General features: G+C 44.8%; 1 protein-coding gene across 5 annotated transcripts in view; it reads left to right on the top strand.

Annotated features, from left to right (window-relative positions):
- The first annotated feature begins 4496 nt into the window (after positions 1–4496).
- Positions 4497–16487, top strand: part of MGMT (O-6-methylguanine-DNA methyltransferase) — a 143844-nt gene continuing 131853 nt past the window's right edge. For 2 of the 5 annotated variants that reach the window (XM_063405092.1, XM_063405091.1), the window contains exons 1-2: positions 4517–4868; positions 13224–13267. In XM_063405092.1, the coding sequence (XP_063261162.1) occupies positions 4673–4868; positions 13224–13267 (240 nt within the window). In that variant the 5' untranslated portion in view covers positions 4517–4672. Of the gene's footprint in view, positions 4869–13223; positions 13268–16487 lie in introns of all 5 variants that reach the window. The other 3 variants (XM_063405096.1, XM_063405094.1, XM_063405095.1) reach the window with 3 other exon arrangements.

The raw sequence follows: 16487 nt of genomic DNA, 5'->3' as shown, positions 1-16487 counted from the left end.
GAATTAAGCTGATTTGATTCCCAGTCTCTCCCAGCAAACACACAGGGCTGTCCCTACCGAGGAACCGATGCAGTGGCACAGCGGGCACCTCACCTGCCCATGGCACAGGGAGGGCTGGAGAGAGGAAACCTCATCCAAAATAACAGGAATTACTGGGAGTATTTGCACAAGAGCATGTAGAAATAGGAAAAGGGGGAATGGCCTTGAGCAGAAGGGCTGGATGGGATCTTGGGAATCAGGAATTGTTCCCTGGCAGGGTGGGCAGGCCCTGGCACAGGGTGCCCAGAGCAGCTGTGGCTGCCCCTGCATCCCTGGCAGTGCCCAAGGCCAGGCTGGACACTGGGGACAGCCTGGGACAGTGGGAGGTGTCCCTGCCATGGCAGGGGTGGCACTGGGTGATCTCTAAGGTCTCTTCCCACCCAAACCCCTCCATGGTTCTGCAATTTCTCAAATCATTGACAATGATTACGAGGTTGGGCACATCTCTACCCAGGCTACAATCACCCAGGCCCCTGAAGGATGTGTTCTCTTGCAAATATGCTTAATATGTCAATAGGAAAAAAATATATGCTGTAAATTTTGCTGTAATAATTATTGGAAATGCTTGAGCCTTGCTGGAATTTGGCAATAGCTCCACTAAATATAGGACTCCAGGCACACTTAATTTAACAGGAGATTTATCAGTGGTCTTATTGACCCAAAATTCCTCTTATTTAACATTTATAAGCCTTTTTACCACACAAATTTCTCTGTACCACAACAGATAAAATTTATACCAGGTTAGCTTCACCAATATTTGTCAAAACATTTTCCAACAACTCTTGGAATAGAGCAGCCAGGAGATAACTAAAGCACCTGAAGTAGGGCATATGAAACACCGTAACTTTTTACAGTTTTGCCCTAAAGAAAATGAAGCCAATCTCTGCTAATATCCCTTTCATTTACACACTTTGCTACGAGATTTCCCTAAAGGCATTAGTGGCTGGCAAACAACTCCCAGCACCTTGATTACAGGAAATCATATTTCTCCCAATCCCAAGCTTCTTCATAAGTACTGAAAATGCTTTGCCTACTAAAATACATTTTCTTAACTTACCAGTAATTCTACACCTCGAACCACCCAATTTCCTTCCTCTCCCAGCACAGGAACCACTTGTATTCCTGCTCAATATATCCCAACTCCTACTTTACTCTTTGTTTTTTTCAATAGAGATGACTCTGCTTCCACATCAGAAGTGGTATCAAATAAGCTTGAAGAATATTTTGGAGGAAGAGGGGGAGAAACAAGATTTATTAGTAAGGTTATAAAATATTTCAAAGATGATGGCAAAGTTTTTACCTGAATTTCCTTGAATTTAAAGAATCATGGAGGTTTGAAATGTCCCAACTGCTCTGACCCAGACTGAAGGGTGAGCCCCAGAAAATGGCACATCTTTAGAACAACCCTTGGATCTCTTTTCCTACGTACAGATCAGAACTCAAGCCACCAAAATTTAACTTCTTGCCCTCATACACCCATTAAGCTTCAGCTCCCAGTGATTCCCAGTGATTCCCAGTGATTCCCAGCATTTCACATCAATTAAAACACAGAGACCAGCTCCCAGTATGCTGCAAACAGAAATTTTGTACAAGAGATTACTTTCATTATTAAAATCCTGTTAAGAAACCAGACTTGGAGTGTTTTCACACACTCTCTCCTTCAGGGTCAATTAAAGCACAAAATGTGCCCAGCTCTGCATGGACAGGAATATTTCCAGATTTAAATTTGCAGGACACATCCCTGCTGTTGAGAAAACACGAGCGTCTTGGCAAAGAAAATCACAGTTTCTGGTTTCATTCAGCCTGCTTTCTTTTTTCTTTTTATTTTTTCATTTTTCCTGGTGATTCTAACTGTGAAAGGCAAGCTTTATTTACTGGTTGAAGTGAACTCACACCAGGTGACATTGCTGGGGCTCTGCAGCTGAAGAGAGGCCGGAGGAGCAGAGGAAGTGCTCCAGGCCAGGCTCTGACTCAGTAAGGCACATACACACAAAGGCAGAGATATTTTATGCCTCTGCTCCAATCTGACAATTTTCTCTGGGGGGAAATTAGGGATCTACAAGTGAGGTCCAAATCGCAGTGGTTTTCAATCCTGCATCTTCCCCAGGCTCCATCTGTTTGTCTCTCTGCCTGGCGAGGGGGCCCTTCCAGCTCCAGTGCCCAAGTCTCCTCCACAGCAGATGTTGCAGAAAGGAGACGCTTCCAGAGGTTAGTCCTGAACAAGGAATTTAATCCAGGCTGAAATAGTTGTGAATTGACATCTCCAGGCTTTTAATAAAACCCTTCCTTTTCAGTTTTTCCATCCCACCCCATCGCAGTCTTTGACTGCAAAGTTCATGTGGTGGTTTAAGCCTTGGTTTACTTGGATGCAAATCCACGTGCTAGTGCTGGAAGACAACTGCAGACAGATGTTCCAGTCCTGGGGAAATACCATCCTGTCCCTGAAAATGCCACATTAAATGAGCAATTAATAACAAATAAAGAACTGAAAGGAAGTGCAATGCCTTATAAGCAGCAGACTCAAGTAAAATACAAACTGAGAGAAAACGCCTGGAATGAAAAACAAAGGTGTTGGACGTGACTTCAAAAACATTTTAGAAATTTTGCACCTTCTTACAGGATTATTGCTATGAAAATTCATTCACAAACTTTAGTATTAGTGAACTAGACTGGATGTGTCATCACTGAATGCTGGAATTGTTCTAGGGAGAAAATTAGACACATCTAACAAGGCACAGTCCCATATTGTTAAAGAGCTGGAAATCCAAAGGTTCAGTGGTTGAAACGATGTCACTTGAAGTGACAAAGATCCAAATTTGGCCGGCAGAAGAGTCAGAAATTTGAATAAGATTTTCATAATTCTGAGGGCAGGGAGAACACTGGTCAGAAGCACCTTTTTCACCTCATTTATAAACAGGCAGACGTGACACTTAATCAAGTTCCAGTGCAGCAAAGTTTGAAACAGCACAGAGAAACTTTCCTTTATAGTGCAAACACACAACTTGTGGATCCACTGCCAAAGCCCAAGATGGTAGGATTTAAGAAAGTCTGGATATTTTACATTCCCTATTCAAGCCTGTTATAATGCAAACTAAAATCATATTAAAGATAATCAATTTTCATGCTCCAGGCAATAAGGAGATCACCTTGGGAGAGGAGGCAGAGAAGATTAATATGTATTTTGGGGAGGTTTCCACTTATAATAAAGTTTCAGGAACTGGCTACTCTTCTGACAAGGATATCAGGACAAAGAGAATATTCCAGCCAGTTTAGAATAACTATTTCTAGGGTATCCCATCCAGTACAGAGCTTGAATTTTTTATTTAGAGAGAGGATCAACCTGCCATAAGCCACTGACTTTGTACGGACATGCAGTGGCAGCACCTTTTAATTGACCGTTAATCCAAGCTTCATTAGAACTAGGGAAAAGCTTCATTTTCTCAACAGTAAATGTCAGTTGCTCCAGTGCAACTATTTTCAATTGTATTAGGGAACTTTCTGCACTTTAGACCATATTTTTATTTATTTTATTTTATATTTATTTATTTTAGAATCAGATTTAACACACAGGCATTGCACCAATACTGTTAGTTCTGTATTTATTTACAAGTTTTTCCTACGAAAAAAAGGACTCTCTCAATTTTGCAATTTTTTAAATATTGTTCCAATCCTTCCCACATGGATTCCTCCATTTCGTGACAGTTTCTGAATCATATACAGAAACTCATAAAATTTTTGCTGACGTAACTCAGACTGAGACTGAAAGATTCTCCAGCCTGAAAATTAGAGGTTTCTGGCTGCAAATGGGCATTTTGAATCCTGTTCTTTTGAGTTTTATTGCCTCAAATAAACCTCACTGCAAGCTCACTTTCCTCTGGCATTTCACGTCTTTTTATCTCCTCCACGGCTCCTTTTAGGAATTGTATTTACCAAATGTTTCTCCTTCTGCACTCAGCTCCTAATTCTCTGTCCCCTCCTTACCCACAACCTTCCAAATCCCAGAAAGGTTTGGGTGGGAAGGGCCCTTAAATCCCATCCAGTGCCATGGCAGGGACACCTTCCCCTAGTAGGAAATAAATACAAATAGTTAAACGAGGGGGATAAACCTTTTCCCAGTGAAGTCGGTGCAAAGATCCCTTTGATTTTATAGAATAATGGAATTGTTAAGAGTTGGAAAGGACCTTAAAGCTGATCTAATTCTACCCCTGCCATGGCAGGGACACCTCCCACTGTCCCAGGCTGCTCCAGCCCCAGTGTCCAGCCTGGCCTTGGGCACTGCCAGGGATCCAGGGGCAGCCACAGCTGCTCTGGGAATTCCAGCCCAGCCTCTCCCCACCCTCCAGCCAGGAATTCCTGCCCAAATCCCATCTAAATCTCCCCACTGTCATCTTAAAGCCATTCCCTGTGTCCTGTCCCTCCCTGCCTTGTCCCCAGTCCCTCTCCAGCTCTCCTGGAGCCCCTTCAGGCCCTGCCAGGGGCTCTGAGCTCTCCCTGGAGCCTTCTCCTCTCCAGGTGATCTCCCCAGCCGTGTCAGTGAGCACAGATCGCTGTTTTGGGTGCATTTTTACACAACTCCGCGTTTTTCCCACGCCTGTGTTCCGGCCCGCAGCCCCAGGCTGCCCCACAGGCGGCGATGCTCCAGCCCCGCTGCGCCCACACCAGCGGGGAGCGGGGCCCAGGCCGTGCCCGGATCCCTCCCGGAGCCCTCTGCACGTCCCCGGCTCTGCCCCTTCCCTTCCCCGCCCGGCTGCGGCTTCCGGGCGGCCGCGGCCCCGCCCCGGCAGCGCGGCCTGTGCGGAGCGGCCGCGGCCAGGCTCGGCTGAGGGCAGGTGCGCGGGGCTGGCACTGCCGGGCACGGCACTGCCGGGACAGCCAGGGACAGGCACAGAGCTCCAGGGACAGGCACAGAGCTCCAGGGACAGGCACAGAGCTCCAGGGACCGCCAGCATGGCAGGGAGCGGCCCGGAGGGAGGGCGGGCGAGGTGCGCGGCCCCGGCGGGGGAGCGGGGCGGGCTCAGCCCCGCTGCCGGAGCCCGCAGCGCCGGGACCGCCAAACCCGCCGGGTGCGGGGCTGCGGGGGAGCCCCGCCGCCCAAAACACGCTGCTTTTCCTTGGGACAGGGCTGGGTTTGGGGATGGACGGCAGCGGGGTGCGGACACCGCAGGTTTCGGTGAATTTCACCCCAAGTAATTGCTGCGGGAAGGGCCGGTTCCCTCCCCGGGCACGCCGTGCCCCGGGCGCGGCTGTGGATGCAGCAGCGGTGGGGCGGCAGGGCTGCTGGATGTGCTGCTGGATGTGCTGCTGGATGTGCTGCCAGCAGATAAACCGCTCCAAAATCATTGCCCAAAAGCCTGCCCAGGGTGGTTTCAGAGTTTCCCTCGCTGGGAATACTCCAGAGTTACCTGAGCGCCGTCCTGTGCCATGTGCTCGGGGATGGCGCTGCGGGGACCACATGATCGCTGTGATCCCTCTGATGCTTTAAGTTTTATCTTTCGTTTATTTCAGATTCTGTGCTGCTTAGGGATGCAGTTCTGAGCTCACAGTCAGTGTCAGTCAGCTCTTCACAGCACAGGGACACAAAACAAATCCTTTTCCTGCTGGACAGCAAGGACAACCATTTACAAGCTCCAGGCCTAAAAAGTATAAACAGTGATGGACTGAAGAGAGAAAACAAGAAGGACGGGACTTAATAGCCTGAAGTTATAATTAGACAATTATCCCCAATATGCAAAGGGACACACTTATAAAAGTGTGAGATCTCATGACTGGTTGTCCATTTTGTGTTCGTTTTTGGACCATTTTGGGTCCACCTCTGGTGTAGCCCTGGCCAGGCTCCTGTACTGCTCAAGGTGTATCCTAGAGGCCCTTTAATAAATATCTACTTTTTGCTCTTAGCTCTGCCTAGTCTCTGTTCCAGGTTCAGCCTCTCAAGGCATCACCTCCCAGCCTGATCCACTCCCTAGTACACAGCAAATTATTATTAAGGTAAAAATATCCTTTCACCACTAATAGAAAAGCCAAGCTCTGCAGATGTTTTAATATAACTGCAATAATGTAACTGCATGCAGCTTTTAAAGCACTGTAAATGTAAAGAGCTACTTAATTTATTTGCCCCTCCCAAATAAACCTTATTTTTGATGATGTGTATCTTATTTTTGTGGAGTGGAGCTCTTATTGAACGGTGGGGTGCTGTCTCTGCAGTGTTCCACTTTGAGAAAGCTCAGTTTTATACACTGGGCATTGCAGGGATGCTGTGACAGTCATTTCTCAGCTGTCTTTTGTCTCCAGGCTTGTGCTCACCCTGCACAAGGGTCATCATCTGGAGGGCTCAGTTGGAAAGGTTTACAAGAGGTTCCCTTGTAAACCTGCAGAAGGTTTTGGCCTCCAAGCACTGCCATCTCCTTGATGCACTGGGGACTAAAGTTGGGGATGTGGGCTTATTCTTTTTGGGGCAACACCCACCCCTTCAGTGCAGGAAATGCCTAAAAACATCATTTTCTTGTGGATGTTGTCAGTCTGTGACATAATCTTTTCATACTAAAAGTTTTGTTTGCTTCGTTTCCACACAGAAATGTTCTCAGTACGGACAGTTCTACCCAAATCTTCAAGTTTCAGCAGGAAAAAGATGTGGCTGTGTGAGCTTGTGAGGTGGCTTGAGCAATTCCTGTCTGCGTTCTGGCCATGACAAGTTCATTACAGCAATTACTCCAGCAAGTGAACAGAAGCTCTGTAGGAAACTGTTGTAGTTAGAGTGCAACTTGTGTTAGCGTGGCTGCTTTACCTGCTGATAACTCTGTAATTAACTTGTCACCACTGTTTAATGCTCCACCCGTGCAGAGGATCAGTTCCTGGCATCACTGAGGGCAGCAGGGCCTGCAGGAGAAGCTGCTGCCCTTTGGGAGGGTTCCTGCATGGCAGAGTTAAGGGCTTGTGCAGGAAAAGCAGGAGGTTTGTCCTGGAAAGTGTGGGGAAGGTGGAAAAGCTGTGCCTGAGCTGTTCTGGTTAAACTGACTGGGGCCAGGTCAAACACCTAGAGGCAGCAGTAATGCCAAAAATCCGAAGGAGAGCAGGTCAGAGACATGGATGGCTGTTTTGTAGTGGTTTTATTTCCTATATAATAAGGACTGAGAACAGCTGGTGCCTGTGAGGGTTACCTCAGGGTGCTGGCTGCCCTGGCAGTGTGTCATTTCCTTGTCCCCACCCGTGGGGGCTGCAGGGTGCTGTCAGCAGGGTGCTTGTTCAGGTGTTGGTGCTGGAAGAGCTCCGTGGGTGCAGACTGGAGTGGGTTCAGTTGGGGTGTCAGGATGGACCAGCAGCCTCTGGACCAGTCTGCTCTGCCTGGGACACAATTGACCTAATTACACTTAATTTGGGAAAGGAAAAGCCTTTCTGCTTGTGGGTTGTTATTTTATAGTGCACAGAGCAACATCAGAGAATGGATGGGAGGGACCCTAAATCCCCCCCAGTGCCCCCCTGCCATGGCAGGGACACCTCCCACTGTCCCAGGCTGCTCCAGCCCCAGTGTCCAGCCTGGCCTTGGGCACTGCCAGGGATCCAGGGGCAGCCACAGCTGCTCTGGGCACCCTGTGAACAATTCCTGCCCACCCTGCCAGGGAACAATTCCTGCCCAGGATGATGATGGGGCAGGGGTTGAACACCTTTGGAGGAGGAGCTCCCTTCCCTCGTCAGATTCTGAACATGTGGAACCTGTAAATGCATCCTGCAGGCACTGATGTTCCCTGGAAGCCTGCAGGGATTTCCTGCATCAGGATTCTCCCTGCCTGCAGAGCTGGCACTGCCCGTTCCCAGAAGTTGTCAGGGGAGCTGGATACACATCCCAGCCGTGGCATAACTGGGAGCCAGCACTTGTTAACTCTATTTGTTTTTATTATGGACATCGATCTGCCAGTCGCAATAATGCATTTATGGACATTTTTCTGCAAGCACAGCGCTGGTGGCAGTTTTTACTGACAACTTGAGTCATCTGGACAGGAGTTGAAAATACATTTATTTTATTGACGGATTGTGCAATTCTCTCGTTTACCCAGTGTTCATAAGATATCTGGACTGGTGAGGAGGATGTAACTGATGGGAAAATGCAGGATCAAGTTTTAATTTTGGGAGGTTTGGAATCTTTTAGGTAGTGACAGGTTCTGTTTGGGGTGAGTTTGGGAGCTTTAGCTTCATTACTGCTGTAATTAAGAAGTGAAAGGCTCGGTGTCCTTACAGAGGAATTCCAAACCTGAATTCCCTCCCTGTGCTGATAGCTGGGAATGTTAGTGACTGGCAATTGTGCTAATTTATCTGAAAGTATAATGGGTAAAATCCTCCTAATGGAAGAAAAAATCCCTGTTGAATTTAGTATTTCTGATATATCACCCAGCACAGGTGTGCTTGGGCCAGCATGAAGTTTAACACACTGCTGGAGGAACAACCAAACCGTAAAACCAAACCTGTGCTGAAGTGTTTTTCATAAATGCAAAATGCAGGTCCAGGAGACTGCTTAAAATATATTGAATGCCAATAAAGCTTGTGTGGGTTTGGATTTTAATGAAGTTGAGTAGCTGCAGAAGTTATTTGGAATATGTCGCTATTTTGATGCATTTTGCTAATTCTTTTTGAGTTGTTTCCATATTTAATACCTTTGTATCTGCAGAGCTAAATTACCATGTCCGGATGCCTGTCAGGAGTATCAGTTTATACTGGGCCAAATTAAATGATACAGATAATTTCAGGTATCTTTTCAAGTTGCTTCTAAAATTTGGATGTGCAGCTGAAATTCTCTCTGGTGCAGCAGAGATTCTGAAGGTTATTAAAGATACCTGAACAAGTCACCTTTAATTGCACAGAAGAGGGAAGTTCATTAAAACAAAGGTTCTGACTTCTTCTCTGCTTTTTGAGTGAAATAGGAGTTAAATATTAAAATAGCAGCATTGGCCAGTGGCCTGGAGTCTTGAGCAGCAGGGAATAAATAATAATTTGAGTTTTGATCTGATGGATGCATTTTTGCTTTTCATTAATCTACAGATGCCACCTTTTAGTGCAGAATAATGCAATCAGTATTTTAATATATATATTAGCACAGCCCACTGGAGTGAGGGCTGTTTGTTGGGTGAATCCTGCCATCTCTGTGCTCCACGTGCAGATTTAGGTCCCTCCAGGTAACCCTGCATTAGCAGATAGCAAGAATTAGTGCTGTCTTGTCAATGCTGCTGCTGCATAATCATCATCAGGAAAACTGAAATTATCTGAGTGCTTTAGATCAGTCAGCACAAGGCAAACAATGCTCTTATCTTGCCTTGTTTGTACATTCAAGTGTGCAGAAGGTCTGTTAATTAGTTACACTTTTTAATAAACACCTAAAGTATACTTAAGGCCCTGTTAAAAGATTAATTTTTCTGTTTCACATCATAAAACCAGCAGATGAGTGTTCAGCATGTGGTGGTACATGGGCAGCACGAGGCTGCTTTGGCAGCCTGGGCTGGTGGTGGGGACAGGACACTCCTGCTGTCACCCATCCTGGAGGAACAATTGCCACAACTCTATATTCCCTGCACTGAGCTCTGCTGGATTTAAGGATGGGCAGGGGTGTCGTGGGAAGGGTGTGGGGAAAGGGAAATCCCTTGCACAGCCTCCTGTTGATACCACAAATGCCTCTGGTTCTTGGTTGACTTCATGAAAACACAAAGATTTACAGCTGATGGAGTTTATTCACATTGGCCACTGTTGTTGATTTGGCGTTTTTTGGTTTGGTTGATTGGTTGGTTTTGTTTGTTTTTTTCTGAAATATGAAGCAATTAATTGTTTTGAATCCATCTTAGTGGGCCTGGATCATCATTCCCTTTTAATTTGGAGGTTTAGGCAGTGGGATGGAAGTAAAATCTGGGTCTGTGGCCAGGGTTGTGCTTTAGGATGATGAAACTGAGGTCCAACAAGGCAAAGAGCCTCAGCTGAAACAAGCTTTTAAAACAAATCATAGAATCCCAGGATGGTTTGGGTTGGAAGGGACCTTAAAGAACATCTGTTCCCACACCTTCCACTAAATCAGGCTGTGCCAAGCCCCAGTGTCCAGCCTGGCCTTGGGCACTGCCACAGCTGCTCTGGGCACCCTGTGCCAGGCCTGCCCACCCTGCCAGGGAAATACAAAATGCTTGGTTTATTATTGTTTTTAAACATACCAATAATACTATTTCACTGATTGCATGAGTTTAATGGACTTTATTTTCTATTATTGTTAATGCACCTGGCCCTGGATTTAAATGTGTTTCAGTTGCCTTTTGGTGCCATTATATTTGATTCCACAGCGAGACTTTCTAAGAATATGATTAACCCTCTGGGTCATCTTATAATGTAATTATTAATGATTGATTCTGTTTATCCTTGGGATCAATATGAGAAGCAAAAATGCTTTGGCATATATTTGGGGTTGATTTCTTACATTCAGTAAACATGATCTGGTGACAAGACTGGTATTGGTTTATTACTCGGAACGTGTTTGATGAATCTGAAGTGTGTAATTAGTTTTATATAATGATGGTGATATGTGGGGTTTTTTACATGACTTATGTTAATATGGCCAATAGTGTTAACATCTCCTGCCACTAATAGTTAGGGTGGGGATGTATAGTAATTGATCTTCCTGGGAGTGCTGTAATGTAAAAACAATTCCGGCTGTTTGAAGTATATTTTACAAGTGTGCATTGGGCCTTTGGGATGTTATACTGAAAAACCCAATTGTACAGTTACCATGGGAACCCAATTAGAATAGATTGCTGGATTTTTTTTTTTCCAGGCTTTCATCCTGACCAAAAATCTAATGTACTTTAAATGTTTTCATATGGAATTTTGTTCTTATAGTCACTTGGTGTAATGGCTGGTTTTTAATTTTAGTGCTGAACCAGAGTGTTGTGTTGAGGGTCCCGAGGACTTATCCTTCAAGGAGAATCTTCCTTTAGTGTTTAAAAGTTGATGAACTGAGAAAAAATACTTTTATTAATCCAAGTTCTTACTGCCATCACATGTACTCGTCAGGCTGCAGTCCTGGGGGAAACAAAGCAGGGAAGTATCTCAAAGCCCAAGGACTTCTGTTCTAGATCAGCAGCAAAACAAGGCTGAGGAATTTCCTGCCCTTCAAGGATCTATTTTTGATGTCACCCCTGACTTTTCTTCACCTTTTTGGCCTGTTGGCATATCCAGAGGTTTGGGATGCTCCAGGGTGGGTCTGTGATGTGTTTGCTTCCTGCACCTTTCAGCACCTGAGGTGTTTGTGTCTCTTCCAGGTGTCTTGGGAGCGTCCTGCTCCCCCAGCACAGCTCCTGGGTGGGAGCAGGGCTTGTGGGGAGCTTGGGAACATCCTGCTGGAGTGGCCAGGGGAAGCTGAGGCAGGAGAGATGGAGATGGATCTCACTGGTCCTTGTTGGCAGCTCTGAGCTAGGGAGGATTGTCAACAAATTATTTATTTTTTCCATACTGCTTATTAATCCCTTCAGTCTATCCCACTCTGCAAATGCAGGAGGGAATTTTCCATTTTGGTGAAGCCATTGCTGGCATGAAGGTTTCAGTTTTTTGAGTTCTGGTGTCTCAGTTTCCACTCCATGGAAGTGGTATCACTGAATTTGATCCATGTGTGTTGTTCCAAAGAGGTTTTGGCTTCTTGCCTTCAAAGTCATCCTCAGGAGAACCCTCCAGCTCCATGTGAAATCCTGACCTCCTCCAGCACAGCCTTTGCACGCTGAGGTGCATTTTGGAGGGATGGTTTGGACTCCTGAGGGTTTTGTGGGTTTCCCCCTGTGTGGCTGTCAGAGCCACAGCCCCTGTGCTGCTCTGCTAACCCCCCGTGCTTTGGACTGGAACTTTACCCAAGTTCTGCTCACCCAGGGAAAGCCTGGTTGGGTGAGCAGATCAAGCTCAACCAGGGTTTGAAATGAGCTTCTGGATAAAATCTGATTGTTGAGGCAAAAATTTCAGCTTTACCCTTCAGGAAGATCTAAAAAACCTGAGCGTTGCTGGGTGCTTTGAAAGACCCAGCTCTGAACTGAGGATAGAAATAAATTGCTATTTTATTTTTAGCTCTATCACAGATATTTTAAGTAGTTCTATTAGATTGCTCATCTGCCTGACCTGCATTTAAAAATGTAGTGAGTTCTCTTTGCAATGCCTGCCATGTTACTATAGTTAAAATACTAATTATTCATCTTAATTTTAAACACTTAAGTAAGTGCAATATTAGGATTTTATGTTGCTGTTTGATTTTAAGTGGCTGGGAAGTGGCCGTGTGTTCTGTCAGTGCCTTGGACTTCCAGGAGAGGTCTTGGAAAGCCTGGGATGTTCATAGAATTTCATTTTTCAGAGATTTACCATTCCTGAAGTGGATACAGTTATCCCTGCCCATGGGGTAGTGAGTTCCCTGATTTAAGTGGAGCAGTTCCCATCGAGGCTGGCTGTGAGTCAGGATTGTGAAGCTGAGCTTTGGCACATAATCTCCTTGATTTTAAAAAATACAGTGTCTATAGCACATCTTTCAAAGACAGAGTGATCTTGACTGAGTGGCACTAAAAAAAAAGCATAGGGGGGGAGCTAAATGCCAAAGAAATAGGAAATATCCTTTATTTCCAAGGGGAGAGCAAAAAGGAACCAGTTGTGGGTTTTAATTATATAAATAATGTTAAAGGCTAGAATTATAATAATTGAAGTTAAAAGGTTTTAGGTACTCAGTGGCGTGAAGTCTGTGCTTTTAAACTCGGAATGTATCACGATTGCTTGCTTTAAAATCACTTTCATGCCTTAAAATGTGGCATTTCCTAAATCACAAAAGGCTCTTCATTTTACTCAGTCACTTAGAAGTACATGACAGCCTGTAAAAAATTATTCAATTAATACTTTTATGTTTGGAGGCATTTTTATTCCAGATATCAGAGTTGTGCAGTGCTTGTTGTGGAAGAACTCTTCAGTGTGCCATCTGTTGACTTTTTCATTTGACTCATGACAAGTGGGTGACTTAACATTAAAATTCCTCATTGTTTGTCAAAAAACCAAACTCCCTTTGGAAATTCTGTGTACTGAAACTTGGAGCTCGTTTAAAAACTGATCCAGGGGTGGTTACAGGAGAAGACTCTGGACATTCAGGTGTCCCTGTGGAATTCAGATTTAACAATCTAACTGAGGTTTTCTTTTTCCCCTTCCAGGTGGAGCCTTTTCTTCCACGATGGCATCGAGGCTCATTCCAAAGGTGAGTTTCCAGTGAAATGCCTTTGCTTGGAGGTGTCCACTGCAAGTCCAGCATTACAAAAGAGTTCACGTAACATAGTTTGTTTTCTCCCCAGTGCCCAGCAGTCAGGATTAGGAATCCAGTTGACAAGATTGATGCTGCATTGTAAATCTCTGTAGCTCTGTCATGGTTGGTAACAGGCATCAGTGGACCTTTCCCCAGCACGTATCCATCTGCCACAGAGCATAAATAACAGGACAAAGGCACTCTCAGTTTTGTTGCTGTTTCCATTCCCTGGTAATAAACACCTCCCTGAAAAACAGGCTTCATTTTGGGGCTGGATGCTTCAGTGATGGAAGTGTAGGTCAGTGACATTGTAGCAAAACAAGGAAATGTGGATATTTATCCAAATATTCAGATAATTTATTGAAAGAAGGGCATCAACACATTGTTAGTCTGTAACTGTCTCCCTGAAATAGTTGAAATGAACTTTGAAGACACAAATACCCTTTTTTTTGTGTGTGGAATACCTATTTTTGTAACATCAGTGATGCTCCTCTAGGAAAACATTTCTGGTACAATCACAGCTGCATTTCTAACTATTCCTGTTGGCAACTTCTATCACTGCTCTAAATGTCTTAATAGTGGCATCTCTTGTGGTTTTAATCTGCTTTACATAATGTCATGTGGCTTAGGAAAGGAGTATTTGCTGGTTTGTGTTGTTCACCTCTTTTCTACAAAAGCAAATCGGTTTTGTTTTTTAAAACGGAATGGTTGAGGAAGAAATCCAGGTAAATAAATTCTCGCATCACTTTTTTCTTTTGAACATCATCTCTTTAGTTACATTCATGCATCTTGCAGTTGCAAACACCTTTTAGCAGAGAAATTCTTGGTAGGGAGAATCCTCGGTTCCCTCTCATTGCAGGCTAGGTGTGATATAGCTGGCAAGTGACACGAAACTAATAATTTATTATCTAACCTTTTCATTTCCCCCACTCTCACGTGGAGTTGAAAGGTGCAGCTTGAGCTGTTAGGGGAGTTTTCCTCTTTTGATATGTGGGAAGACAGAAGGTTTGAGGTAAAACACTCCGACTCCGCTGTGGGGACTGTGCAGACACTTCCCTGTGCTCTGGATGCATATTAAATATTTATGTGCTGGTGTAATTGGTGATTTTCGGGCTGTTTGCAGCGTGTGATCAGTTTGCACAGCCCCACGTTGGGTGACACCCAGCGTGTGCCTGGCCGTGGGTTTGCAGGAATCAATTATCACCCGTGCAATGTGCTGAGCAGTTTGGAGGAGGCTGCTGGAAATGCTTTGGGAAGGAGGCAGACGTGGCAGTTTTCCATAATCACTGCCTGTGTCTCCTGCTCCATCCCTGATTTCCTTGCAGGGACCAGAGATGAGGTTTGGGGTTGGGTGTGGCTCTGGGTGACCAAACCTCAGGATATCTCCATATTTAGGAATTTGGGGGGGGTTGGTGTTCTTATGACAATGTGGCGATTTTTGTTCATTAGAAAACTCTAAATGTCCTTCTGTTCCTCGCTGGATTTCTTGCAGTTAAATTTGAAGTTAGTAAATGGGTTCTTGTACTAACCCAGATGCTTTGCTCTGTTAATGGTGAAATCCTTATCCTGACTCGAGCAGGGATGGATAACTCCAGGAAAATCCAGATGTGAGTGTGTCAAAATACTCTGGTGTTTTTACAAAGTCTTGGCAACACCTCTTGTGTGTGTATTTATTTCCCTGTATTCTGTGTTCTTAGTGAATTCCTAATACACATTTTGCTGCTCTGCTCACTTCAGAAATTTCAGTGAAATTCTTTCCTCGGCCACAACTCAGATTCCTGCCTCTCCTTCAGCTTAAGGAGCACTATTAATGGTTTTGTTCATATTGCTTAGATTTATTTTGTTATTATTCTCCAGCTCCTACTCTTCAGGTAGAGCTATTTTGGTATTATAAAGAATGATGGATTATATAGGAAAGTTTCTTTTGAAGCACTCCTGATATTGTGCAATGCACTTGGGGGTCAGCTACACTTGACTGATGCATGATTTATCCCATGTCCCTGCCACTTCCTGAGATAAAGCTGCTATTTTATCAAAAATGCCAGCAAGTGTGATTTAGAATTTATACCCCTCCTTTTTCAAATAATTGTTCTGATTACTTTCTGGCACGGCAATAAAATGATAAAGGTAATTGCACACAAATGTGAGATAGCACCAAAATACAATAAAATTAACCTGAATTAGCTTGACTTGTCGATGAGAAGTATTTATGAAATGTATTTTTGCAATAAGGGAGACTGATATTATAGCTGGAAGGTGAGTTATTGCCTTAATGTAATACTGTTTGAAATTTAAAAAAGAGACTGTTACAGTTGAGGGTGATTGTGCCTTTGAAATTAAGTTGAAGTGATTCTTATAATTGGCAGCAATAATGCATTGGGAAGGTAATATCTTTTATTGTGTTATGCCTAGTTGCATTATCTTTTATTTAGCTGGTCCTGACTCCAGCTCTGCAGTGAAGACAAGCAGGAGCAGATCAGGAATTTTGTGGATTTGGTGATAAAAACTTGAAATGTTACCCAATATTAAAGTAATCATTTTTCTTTTTTTCTTTTTTTTTTTTTTTGTAATTTTTAGCTCATTTTCGGTTCCCCTGAACCTGATGCAAGGCTCATTTGATTAAAATTTCATCTGTTTTCCTTGTGTTGGAGTAGTTGCCATGTGTTTACATCCAGGCTCAGCCTGTAAGACCTGAGCACTCCAGACTCTGTGTGTGTGTTTATATCAGGTGCTGATTTGGGCAGTGAATTTTGTATTTCTCTGTGCCTCAAAGTGCAACCTCTGACAGGAAAGTATGAACACACTCTTACAGCAAGGAGTAGATCCTCAAATCCCAGAGTCACTGAGGCTGGAAAAGCCCTCCCAGCCCAGGGAGTCCCCTGTGCCCCATCCCCACCCTGTCCCCAGGGCACTCAGTGCCACCTCCAGGAATTCCTGGGGCACCTCCAGGGTTGGGCACTCCAAACCTCCCTGGGCAGTTCCCATCCCTGAGCCCCCCTTCCATGGGGAAATTCCTGCTGCTGCCCACCCTGAGCCTGCCCTGGCCCAGCCTGAGGCCATTCCCTCTCCTCCTGTCCCTGTTCCTGGAGCAGAGCCCGACCCCCCCGGCTGTCCCCTCCTGTCAGGAGCTGTGCAGAGCCACAAGGTCCCCCTGAGCCTCCTTTGCTCCAGGCTG

This window comes from Prinia subflava, chromosome 9 (assembly GCF_021018805.1).
Source record: "Prinia subflava isolate CZ2003 ecotype Zambia chromosome 9, Cam_Psub_1.2, whole genome shotgun sequence".
NCBI classification, from domain to species: domain Eukaryota; kingdom Metazoa; phylum Chordata; class Aves; order Passeriformes; family Cisticolidae; genus Prinia; species Prinia subflava.
This window is presented reverse-complemented; position numbering and strand designations above follow the sequence as displayed.